This window comes from Electrona antarctica (genome assembly GCF_951216825.1).
Source record: "Electrona antarctica genome assembly, chromosome: 2".
Classification (NCBI taxonomy): Eukaryota; Metazoa; Chordata; class Actinopteri; order Myctophiformes; family Myctophidae; genus Electrona; species Electrona antarctica.
The window spans coordinates 19,275,935-19,288,968 of NC_136807.1; the positions used below are offsets into that span (position 1 = coordinate 19,275,935).

Consider the following 13,034-nt stretch of genomic DNA (forward strand, 5'->3'; position numbering starts at 1 on the left):
CTATACCACACACACACACACACACACACACACACACACAGACACACACACACACACACACACACACACAGAGTGAACTGTTCGCAGCAGCACGCACCTCATCATGCTCAGAGTCCCCCATGGAAAACAGGGTGCAGCACGGGCTCCCCAAAGCGGGGCTATTTCATCCACCAGTGGAAGGAATATGAGGGGAAATGAGCTGAATAATACCCCCCACTCTGGCAGGCCTGTGGGTTCCTCCACTGGGGAACATAATGCTGGCTGGTTAATCCCTCTCCCTCCACAACCGGCGTCCTCGTTCCATGTCTTTTATGGGAGAGGCTGTTGCACAGTGAAATAAGTTCCCTCTGAGATTGTGCACTTTTTTACACTCTCAGAGTGATTTCTTTTTTACTGTGCCCTGCCGGGAAATGGGTTGTTTTTATAAGACACGGAGTGCAGGGCACTTCAGGGATAGAGAGATGCAGCGTGATGGGGGTCAACCTTCTTTTACTGAGAGTCAGGATGTGACAGCTTTACTGAGCATAGTTAGTTTGTACTGACGGTCGAGGTCAGGGTCAACTGCTCTCTCTCTCTTATTGTCTACACGTCCATGTTCATCTAGCTCAGTGTGAGCACTGAGCACTATATTTTGGGATGTTTTGACTGTGTTTTAAAATTAAAATATCCACCATTTCACAGAACTTAATGCCTATAATCTGACAGAGAAAGCAGACAGAAATAAAGCGGTTTGTGTTTTAGGCAAGTTAAACAGACCTGAGTCAGTCATTGATCAATACTGTACCGTATAATGTGTATATTCTCAATTCTTCTCAGTACTTGAGTGCGGTTGTCTGCTTTTGCACTGTATGGAAGGGAAAATATCCTTCCTTTGTGTCAGGCAATGTCAAGAAACCAATTCAACAGCAGAATAGATTATTCAACTCCTGAGAATTATCGATCACCCATTCATTTATTATCTGTTGCACTAGGGCTGCATGATATTGACAAACGAGAACAATATTTACCCTCAGTATTATGGTATCAATCTCAATATTGCACCATTGTCGCAGTTTTCTAGCACTTTCTAGCAGCAAAAATATTGTCTAACTTTACAACCAAGAAATGTCATTAGTGGTGGCTGATTTTACATTTGGCACACTAATAATAATAATAATAATAAAGCTTTATTTATACAGCACCTTTCAAGAACAAGGTCACAAAGTGCTGAACAACAAGAGCATATAGAAAATATCATACATCAAAAACATAAAAAGGTGAAAAAAAGGTGAGCCAGATGTCCGAAAATCTTTTGTGGCATGAATAAATAAATGAAGCAAACCAATGTTTATAGACAACTAGGATAACACACCAGTCGGTCAGAGCGCAGTGGAACCTACAGACTGATTTGACATTGCACCACTGAGCTATACCAAACACATATGATGGTGTCCAACACCGGAAATAGCCAATCTACAAAGTCACAACAGCCGGTCGATCTACACATTTTGGCACATGACACCGTCGTATGATGGAGCATAGGTTAAAGCATCAGAACCTACCAGAAACATTGCAGCAGTCTGAATTAACGCTAAGAGTGTACGATTATGAAATTTAGCAGTGGTTCCCAAACTTTTCAGGTCGAAACCCAAAAGAGAGATTAGACGTTTGCCCGGGACCCAAACTAGTCAAAATAGCAGATCTATAAGCTTGTCTTGTCTTGTTTTAAAATGTATAAAATTATTTACCATGTCGGTATTGAAAAATACAACTATTTTTCAAATGTAGGAAAAGAAAAAAAAATCCTACAATTTTCCAAATGTTTTGTGACCCATACAAATTGGTCTGTGACCCAAAAATGGGTATGTAGCATTGTGCTGCCCTACATCATTTTCTCCCGTTTCTGTCCCTGAACCAGGTGTCTGGCAACGGCCAGCTGAACGTGGAGAAGGCCCTGAAGCAGTTCGGCCAGCTCATAAACAACAAGGTGTTCCTGCTCACCTTCATCCGCACGCTGGAGATGCAGCGGTCCTTCTCCATGCGGGACCGCGGCAACGTGGCCTCGCTCATCATGACGGCGCTGCAGGGCCGCCTAGAGTACGCCACCGACGTCCTCAAGCACCTGCTGTCCGACCTCATCGACCGCAACCTGGAGAGCAAGAACCACCCCAAGCTGCTGCTGCGCAGGTGAGAGCGGCCGCTTTGAGGCAAACGCCGCCGGCAAGCATGGCTTTGAAGTGGCAGAGCTCAGTTCGGTTCATGTTCAATTGTACAGTCACCGAGGCGGCAACATCCAAAATGGCTATCAATGAAATGACCTAGACACTGAGGTTAAAGCATCAGTTTAGTACGGATTCTTCATACGATGTGTCATCCCCTATGTCTATACCCTCCACGCATTGTCTAATGAAGACAAATGCATAGAAGTTGTATTCTTAAAAATGTTTGTTAGTAGGTGGTTACATTAAAACCGTTAAGTTACCCCACATGCTCACACAAACATACAGTATAGTGTGTCCTCAAGAAATTTGAAATACATTTGAGTTGATGTATACCAGTATACCACAGTATACCACATAAATACTGTATATGAACATCTTCATGCATGCACATTTTCACATTTCCACCCATCTCAAAGTTGCCATGAGAAAGTATTCATAGCAGTCACTTTCCTGTGTGGTCCATCTCCGTGGAGGTGGTAGGAGGATGTTGATTGATACAGACAGATGGATGGGGCTTGGGTTGGCACTCTACATGCATCTTTCCACTGGCGGTGGATGCATACAGTCAATTCTTTTTTCCCCCCCTGTGTGCCCATCTAAACAATAGTAAAGCCGGTAATGAGTGCTGCTGCTCCTGTATGTTGAGCTAAGTTGTATCCAGCCGTCAGTCGTCCCCAGACGAGAAACATGCTTTAAATTCCCTGCAGAGAACACGGAAAGTGTTTTTTTTCCCTCCCCTGTCCTCTATAGCTCTCTCTCTCTCTCTCTCTTGCTAGCTCCCTCTCTCTCCAACTCTCTGTATACACTGCCACTGTCACTCTTGCTCATCCTCCTTATGAAACATTCAGCAAATGGTTCAGCTTAACTATTCTCTTCTCTCTCTCTCTCTCTGTCTCTTGTTGCCCCCGATGTTCATTCTTTTCCGAGGGACTTCAGGCGACGTGCTAAATGTTTAAATACCATACAAAGTTCCTACGCAAGTGTCCTTCTCTCCATTAGTGGCCCTGTAGGGGCAGGGACAGGCTACGCCATGTCAAACCTCAGAACAAACAAATTGAGCAGAGCAAAATGCTCCTGTGGACCAGCTTCGTGAGGACACCTTTTGCTTTTGGTGTTTGTGTGTTTGCGTGTACGCTTGCATTTGTTGTGCATGCGTCATACGTGCGCCTGTACAGTGTATTTGTCTGCACGTACACTTGCCTTTGGTGTGTACTGTACGTGTGTATTTGCACTGTTATCATTGTGAGAATGTTAATGTCCTCACAAGGACATCAAGATAAGGAATTTTATGTGAGGACATTTTGCTGGTCCACACTTTTTTGTGTTTTGGTTAGAATTTGAGTTAGGTTAAGATTAGTTAAATGTGTGTGTGTGTGTGTGTGTGTGTGTGTGTGTGTGTGTGTGTGTGTGTGTGTGTGTGTGTGTGTGTGTGTGTGTGTGTGTGTGTGTGTGTGTGTGTGTGTGTGTGTGTGTGTGTGTGTGTGTGTGTGTGTGTGTGTGTGTGTGCTGTACAGAAAAGAAAGAGAGCAGGATACAGAGGCAGCCGCTGTCCTTTCAAGCAGAGGCTTTATTCTCATGCAAATTTCCTCGCTTTCTCTTTTATAAAGACCGTCATTATTAGCCGAAGTAAATAAATGCAAGACACAATAGGTGGGGCGAGCAGAGAAGAGAGAGAGAGAGGGAGATGCAGGAGAAAGGCCTCGTGCGGCGACAAATGGACCTGGATTAAGCTGTCATTTTCACGTACCAGCGGGAACCGCACGTCAGCCCAAGTTTCCAATATCCTTCACCATTGGGAACACAGTGGCGTGTAATCCTCAGGTCCTGCAGTTAGCGGCGTGGCCTGCGGGGCCTAAGTATCCCATAGTTTTTAGATTACGCTCCACGTTTGGTGCCGAAGAATGCAAGGGATTATCGATTTGACATGGTCCTTTGCCTGCTGTTGTCCTCACGACGCCTATTTAGAGGAAAGCTGAAAGCACCAACCAGCCGACTCATACACCAAACCTCTCTTTCTCCGTCTTTCTCTATCGCTTTCTTTTGTAAATGTGTTTGTGCGGGGCACAGGGGTGAGGGTGTTGGACTGCGCTTTGTTGCCATTCTCCCTGTTGTCGTCTTTCAATTCACCTCTGCTCACTCCATTATCACTACTTATAGGACGGTGAAATGCTTGCTTTTGTTTGTCTACGAGCCACACACAACGACGCAAGACTCTGGTATATGGTCTTAATTGGCAGTGGCGTGTTGTGTGTCATGGTCAAGTGTGTGTGTGTGTGTCTTACGCATTTGACAAAATTCTGATGACCTGTCAGTAAACCAAAACCATGTTGGCTATAGTAGAATCCAGTGCACGGTGTCACACAGCCGCTCCGAGAAGCTTCCATGTCCATGAATTATTGGTGAGCTTCCAGTCCCTGGACCAGGTTTACAAGGCCTGAGCAGAGAGCCGGCATGCAGTACAGGAAGGGTTCTCTGGGTCACTTGGCCCACTTCCTGCTCTCATCCATATTACAGCGGGTTGAGAGTGCATCCCAACATATACTGTCGACATTCTGTCTTAATGAACTTCTGCCGTCGCTCTCTCCACGTAAAGAAAGAAGGCCTTCCTCATGGAGTAGAACATGTCAACGAGACGGCAAAAGAGACCTTTAAGGAAAACAACATAGTAACAGCTTACATCTATACAAAAATAGGTCCCTCTGTCCCAGTGTTTTTTTTTTACTGTTGTATCTGCAAGTGTCCTGAAATATGAATGCAGTGCTAATGTGTGCCTTGGCCCTGTTCTTATACAGTATAGTACATATTATTTGGAGTGAGGTATATAAATAAGTAGGCTTATGTATGTGCGTTCCATTGTGTGTATGTGTGCTTGTATTTGTGTCAGTATTTCTGTGTGTGTAACTGTGTGTGTGTGTGTGTGTGTGTCTGTGTGTGATTCTATTTGCTTGTGTTTTTGCGGGAGTGTTGCACAGTGTACATGAAGTGCGAGGGTGGGGTAGCCCACCCTAACCCTCACATGCATGGTGGGGGTAGCCCACCCTAACCCTCACATGCATGGTGGGGGTAGCCCACCCTAACCCTCACATGCATGGTGGGGGTAGCCCACCCTAACCCTCACATGCATGGTGGGGGTAGCCCACCCTAACCCTCACATGCATGGTGGGGGTAGCCCACCCTAACCCTCACATGCATGGTGGTGACTGGTGACGTGGAAACACAATGGCGAAGGGGCTCTTAATTACTGAGCCCACCTCCTCCGGTGTGCTCCACTGCAAAGATGGAGTGTCATGCCACACGCACAAGAGTGCACAATGGGGGGGATAAGTGGGAAAAGGGTGACGAAGAGGACACAGGAGAGGGAAAATACGAAAGAAAAAGGAAAGATTCAAAAGAAGAGATGATCACAACAACCGCCGCAATATGAGTTGTACTGTACCACTGATAGTATTAATCACCATCATTATCGTAATCATAATCATGATAATTATAGTGATGGTAGATCAAAGGAGGGACAGACTTATTAGGGAGGAAGGAGGGACAGTGTGCTACTGTTCCACAGTAAAATCATCAGTGTTCATTTATCCATTTCTAACTCTGTGAGTGCACAAATGTAACCAAATGGACCCATACGTTTGATTACATTTGTACACTCGGAGACAAATTCAATACTCAGACTTTTACTGTGCAGGGCTATTTCCTGGGACATTGTCTTCTGCTGAAATAGTGATGTACTGTACCAGTAGCATCTAAATAGAAGCCTCTCTGGCACATTTTTCACATTATCCTCACCAGCTCTCACTGTGTGTGTGTGTGTGTGTGTGTGTGTGTGTGTGTGTGTGTGTGTGTGTGTGTGTGTGTGTGTGTGTGTGTGTGTGTGTGTGTGTGTGTGTGTGTGTGTGTGTGTGTGTGTGTGTGTGTGTGTGTGTGTGTGTGTGTGGCGTGCGTGCGTGCGTGCGTGCGTGCGTGCGTGCGTGCGTGCGTGCGTGCGTGCGTGCGTGCGTGCGTGCGTGCGTGCGTGCGTGCGTGCGTGCGTGCGTGCGTGCGTGCGTGCGTGCGTGCGTGCGTGCGTGCGTGCGTGCGTGCGTGCACACGTGTGTGTGTGCACACTGCACACGTGTGTGCGTGCACGTGTGTGTGAGAGAGAGAGAAGGGGAAAACATTCAGAGATGTGGACACTCGCTATTGTGCTTGTAAATGTGTTTTTTTGGTTCCAGGGGCAATGCATTAGCAAGTAATGTTTACTTACTAATGTCTGTCTGTATGTCAATATACAGAATAGTAGCTTAGGGGGGCATTCCACCCATTTTCAACATTTTACTATGTCATTAATATACCTTAGAGCTGAAATAATAAAAAACGTCCCCCCCATTCTGTGTTTCCTAGAACTGGAGGTCTGAAAAAAATCAACATGGTGAATCACTTCTTGATGACATTCTTTTCAGACCTCCAGTTCTAGGAAACACAGAATGGGGGGACTTTTATATTATTTCCACACAACGGCTCTAAGGTATATTAATGACATAGTAAAATGTTGAAAATGAGTGGTATTCCCCTTTAAAGGGATAGTTCACCCCAAAAGATATGTTTTTTCTATCGATTAATACCCCATACCTCATGAATACATGGATATATATATATATATATATATGTTGTTGGCACGCAAGTTTCTTTATAATATGGTAGCTTTTAAATAGTTATATTTTCCCCATCAGATACCAGGGCAGCATAGACCAAAGCCACTCATTATATTTACCCAGCAGCCGAAAGAGCATATTATTTTTACATTACATGGATGCATGTTACATTCATGTTGCCTGGTGGTGGTAATGCAGTTGACTGTGCAGGCTGTTACATTCATGTTGTCTGGAGGCTAATCTTTCCGGTGATAAAATGGCCACCAACGTAATCAAAAAGGTCAACCATAGAACAAGATTCCTTTACAGGATCTCCTCACTGGTCAACAAAAACACCTTGAAAACCTTAACAGGAGCCCTTGTACAGGGTTTCTTTGACTATGCATGCACCTCCTGGTACCACAGCACCTCAAAGGCCCTTAAAACCAGGCTCCAGACTTCCCAAAACAAACTGGTCAGGCTCCTACTTGACTTAGCCCCCCGAACCCACCTCACCCCTGCCCACTTCGACAGGCTGGAATGGCTTAGGGTCGACGACAGAGTACAGCATCTTGCAATGGGTCTGGTCCACAAGATTCGATACACCACCAAGATACCCATGTACCTGTCTAGATACTTCCTTAATGTTAACGAAGTCCACACCCACAACACCAGAGGGAGTGCAACGAACCATTTACAACCCATATTCGGCACAAACAAGGGACTAAATTCTTTTCGCTCCTATGCCACCAAAATGTGCTCCTCCAAGGAAAACAAACAAATTAACGGAGCTGAACGTGAATCCCCCCCACCGCCCACCCCTTTTTTTTCCCCTCACTGTATATGTTTCTTTTCCCTTTTTACCTCCTTTATGATGAATTCCTGGTCTGTCTATAGAAGTGTCTATTTGTACGTCTCTAAATGTTTTGATGATTTGAACATGGTGGACCCTATTGGAAACAAGTGTAATGCTTAATTGGGTCGTCCACTCACAGTTAACAGCCTTTGTATTGAGTTTGTGCTTGAAATGTACTGTAATTCTGCAAACTGTTAATAAATTCTTCAATCAATCAATCAATCAATCAATGGTAATGCAGTTGACTGCGCAGGCTGTTACATTCATGTTGCCTGGTGGTGGTAATGCAGTTGACTGCGCAGGCTGTTACATTCATGTTGTCTGGTGGTGGTAATGCAGTTGACTGCGCAGGCTGTTACATTCATGTTGCCTGGTGGTGGTAATGCAGTTGACTGCGCAGGCTGTTACATTCATGTTGTCTGTTGGTGGTAATACAGTTGACTGCGCAGGCTGTTACATTCATGTTGCCTGGTGGTGGTAATGCAGTTGACTGCGCAGACTGTTACATTATTGTTGCCTGGTGGTGGTAATGCAGTTGACTGCGCAGGCTGTTACATTCATGTTGCCTGGTGGTGGTAATGCAGTTGACTGCGCAGGCTGTTACATTATTGTTGCCTGGTGGTGGTAATGCAGTTGACTGCGCAGACTGTTACATTATTGTTGCCTGGTGGTGGTAATGCAGTTGACTGCGCTGCGCAGGCTGTTACATTCATGTTGCCTGGTGGTGGTAATACAGTTGACTGCGCAGACTGTTACATTATTGTTGCCTGGTGGTGGTAATGCAGTTGACTGCGCAGGCTGTTACATTATTGTTGCCTGGTGGTGGTAATGCAGTTGACTGCGCAGGCTGTTACATTCATGTTGCCTGGTGGTGGTAATACAGTTGACTGCGCAGACTGTTACATTATTGTTGCCTGGTGGTGGTAATGCAGTTGACTGCGCAGGCTGTTACATTATTGTTGCCTGGTGGTGGTAATGCAGTTGACTGCGCAGGCTGTTACATTCTTGTTGCCTGGTGGTGGTAATGCAGTTGACTGCGCAGGCTGTTACATTATTGTTGCCTGGTGGTGGTAATGCAGTTGACTGCGCAGGCTGTTACATTATTGTTGCCTGGTGGTGGTAATGCAGTTGACTGCGCAGGCTGTTACATTCTTGTTGTTGTTGCCTGGTGGTGGTAATACAGTTGACTGTGCAGGCTGTTACATTCTTGTTGTTGTTGCCTGGTGGTGGTAATACAGTTGACTGCGCAGGCTGTTACATTCTTGTTGTTGTTGCCTGGTAGTGGTAATACAGTTGACTGTGCAGGCTGTTACATTCTTGTTGTTGTTGCCTGGTGGTGGTAATACAGTTGACTGTGCAGGCTGTTACATTCTTGTTGCCTCACTTGCCTGGTGGTAATACAGTTGACTGCGCAGACTGAATATAGTATGCTCATTAAGGAGCGTTTCAAGTGCCACACTGATATTATATCTGAGACTTTAGTGTCTCCTGCCAAACAACAGCATTTGTAAATTGAGATGTTATCAAATTAACGTGATCCTTTTCATAACGCCTGTGATTGTTTATACATGTCTTCTGTCTTCTGGGATAGATTTTCTGACAATATAGCTTGAGACGGTAGCTTTAACTACATCAGTGCCTCCCCTCCATGGTTCCTGCTGCTGTTGGCATGTCTTAGTTCTCAGCAGTCTTATTGTAGTTAATAAATTATTGCATTATTTGAAACCAATATTTATGTGTTATTTAGCATTTCCTTAGTGAGAAAGTTAAAGTTGCATCCAATCGTTCTGTAAAGACAGACCGATTAATCGGACCGATTAATTCATCGATCTGATTCATTAATCAGACCGATGCCGATGAATCTAAAAACAACTAGAATCGCCCGATACCGATGTGTTTGTCGATTAATCTCCCATCACTAGTCTCTATTATATTACTTATATGGTGCATACATGTGTTCTTCTTTATGTAGCTTAGATGAGATGATATTACATTTTCCCCAAATATTTCCTAAACTTTCAAAAGATTTCAAATGCAAAAGTAGCAATCTATCAACGTGTCGCTTCTGCCATTTTGTCTATTTCTTTAAACGACCTAAATGGTTAATGAACTATCTAATTGCTTTCACTTTATATTACTCTCCTCGTTCCAAATCCTCCCTTTGTCATTATTATGTCCTTTACAAACTACAAAGCCTGCCTGCCTGCCTGCCTGCCTGCCTGCCTGCCTGCATGCCTGCCTGCCTGTCTGCCTGCCTGTCTGTCTGTCTGTCTGTCTGTCTGTCTGTCTGTCTGTCTGTCTGTCTGTCTGTCTGTCTGTCTGTCTGTCTGTTTTCATTCAGCCATAAAAAGGCTCCTCTTCGCTGCATTAAACTATTCTACGCGTCTGTCTTCCGTGTTTCTCTCCCTCCCTTTGCTGTCTGCCGCTTTCCCTTTTATGTCTAATGTTCTTTTAATGGAATCGCACAACATCGGCTCCGTCACCTTGAGGCTCCTCAGAGCCCTCAGTATTATTCTTTCCTCCTCAGCGTTTATTTTTTTCTCTTCTCTAATGACATTCCCGCCCATGCAGAGCAACAGAGAGCAGCGTCATTAACTAGGTTGGTGGTGGTGGGAGGGTAATCTACGTCCCCGCCGCCACCGTCTACCTATTTACCATTAGGAGGACAGGAAGCAAGCCCCCCCACCCCCTTACTCTGAGAGCTCTTTGCGATAATGAAATCCTGATGGTCATTACCATGGCTCAATTAATAGAGAGAGGGAAGGATGGACCGTGTGTGTGTGCGTGGTGTGTGTGTGCGTGTGTGCGTGTGTGTGCGCGCGTGTGCGTGCGCGAGTGAGAACTCTTCCCATGACGTTCATCAGGAGAGATATTAAGGGGGACGCAACGTAGACCCGAGCATTAAAACACCTTTATTCGACTTCTTCCTTCTCCAGGAGTTGCTGAGCTTATTCAAATGCTTAATAACTTCCATTAGCACACTCAAGTGTCTCACAAGCCTACCGTGGGGGGCAGGTGTCAGTTAGAGGGTAGACAAAGAGGGGTGCACATGTAACGTTTAGCTGGAATCGAACCCCGATCTCCAGCTCGGCAGACCGGCAGGCAACAAGCCACGCCAAGAGAGCTAGCTCCCTTGGAGGAGCAAGTTACGGACGAGTCTTTTGCAGGATCTTTACACACAGGTAGCTGACCTGGTAGCGCCTCCTCGGCCACATAAGTGTCATCGTGCCTGGTTAGACACCAGCTTTGGATCTGCCTTCTAAATAAAGCTTCATTTAACAGGGCAATTACAGCTGGGATTTGGGGTATTTTCCCAATTTATTTTTAAACTAAAATGTATTTGTTAGAAATATGCAGTTTGAAAACGTAGCCTGGGGTAGTAGACATAGTGTCTGCTCATTATTTTCTAGGATGAAGACTTGATGTAGCAGGTTCTGTGTTTGTGTGTGTGTTTGTTTGTGTTTGTGTGTACAGAAGAGTCAAGAAGAGGGAAGGTGTACCACAGGCACAGTCTCACACACACGCACGCCCGCGCATTTTCTTCAGCTGTGCTGTCAGAGACACCGCGTCTGTCTCTTTCTCTCTCTCTCTCTCTCTCTATTATGTCTAGTTCTCTCCCCTTCTGTCACTCTCCCATTGTCTTTCTCTCTCCTTATCTCTCGTTCTCTCTCGTTCTCTCTCTCTCTCTCTATCTCTCTCTCTCTCTCTCTTATCCCTCAGTTGAAGAAGGGTGAACTAATCCTCACCTCCGACCACCTCACCCCACCCCCCTGCTGGCACATCACACTACCAGCAGGTCTCTCTCCATCCTCACAATGAGCTGCCAATAAAAGACCCGACGCTCTCATTCATGGCGAAACGGCCTCCGTGCCAGGGTGACAGCCTCACTGTTCAGACCAAAACAAACCGTGGCATAACCTCTGCACCACTTCTGAAAGCTGTAAAGTACAGTGGGTAAAAATGTCTACTAGTCTAATGCAACCTCTAGTGGCTCTGAGGATGTACAATTGTACATGTGTCTGGGACATGTGCTGTGCTTCCTCTCGCTGAACGTTGCCCACAGCCTTTCGAACACAAAGTTAGCACACTTATCTCCATAATAGTTGTAATTTCCTTTAGGTCCATTCACAGCATGAAATGAATAGGTATAATCATCCCTGCCCAGCTCAGAGCTTGTCTTTGATACCTACAGCGTTAAAACCCCCCCACTTACAGTACGGTTCGGTGTGGTTGGCTGTAAAGACACCATCATCATATAGAACCCTGTAATCACAGCCATTTCCAGATACATTAGGATGGTCCATGGAGGCAAAGGTCTTAAACCTTTGTGTTCTCTACGGGGTTTCAACACAATGCTACCGGGTTTCTGATGGGGCTTCTTGTGGCCAGGTGACATGTGTCACATCACATTCAAGCCCTCGTGCTGCCCTTATGTGAGCAGCATTGTCCTTGCTTCATGGGGGAACTTGTGTGCTAGATTTGTGTAGCATCCAGATGGTGGTGGTATAATGACAGAGCTAATGTCTCTTGGCTCACTCTAGCTCGTAGCAAAACACAAAGCCATGCCGACACAGCTGGATGCTGTTGTTTATTTCATGGAGCACGTCGGTTGAGATTCACTCGGTTTGCAAAGCGGCGGCCATGCAGTGACTTTCCGGTTTGTCTCAGCAGCGTGCAAGCTCAGCTCGCATGGTATCCTGTGGTGGAAGAAGTACTCAGAATGTTTTTCTTGAAAGTGAAAGTAACATTACTGCAATATAGAAGTACTCTGTTACAAGTAAAAGTATGGAATTAAAAATGTACAAAAGTATTGACATCAAAATCTATACTTAAAGTACGAAAAGTCATTATGCAGAATGTCCCGTTTCAAATCTTCAAATATATAAATATCTTTTGAAACTATCAGTTCTACAAACCCACAATGCAATGCATTGTGATCTGAGATCGGCTATTTTCAAATGGCCGAAATGTATAGGAAATGTATTGGAAATTGGAAATACTCAAGTAAAGTACCTCAAAATTGTACTTAAGTACTTTAAACCACTGATGGTATCCGAGCAGTTTTAGCTTTTTCTCTTTTTTTCCAGGAGGGATGCTTGGTATTCAGCAGAGTGTGTGGATCCACGTGTGCTCCTCCTCACTAGTAACCCTTTCATCTATCTTATTAACCATTCCCAGCAGACTGTTTGGGCTTCACATCTTCTCTCTTTCTTCTCCTTGCCTTTTATTGTCTCTAATAACTCTAACTTCTATCAGTCCATGCTAGAGCCCTCCTCGTGTTTCAGGTGGGGGGGTTCGGGTTGTCTGGCATTGAGTGATGGATGAAGACAAGACATGGAGGGCAAGATTATTTTTTTTAAGAAA

General features: G+C 45.1%; 1 protein-coding gene across 1 annotated transcript in view; it reads left to right on the plus strand.

The window, feature by feature from the left end:
- The window catches only part of plxna2 (plexin A2), a gene marked incomplete at its 5' end in the record, with an annotated part of 219,011 nt that overhangs the window by 170,403 nt on the left and 35,574 nt on the right, over positions 1–13,034 (plus strand). The window contains one exon of the mRNA XM_079514160.1: positions 1,898–2,166. Coding sequence (XP_079370286.1) covers positions 1,898–2,166 — 269 coding nt within the window. The remainder of the gene's footprint in view (positions 1–1,897; positions 2,167–13,034) is intronic.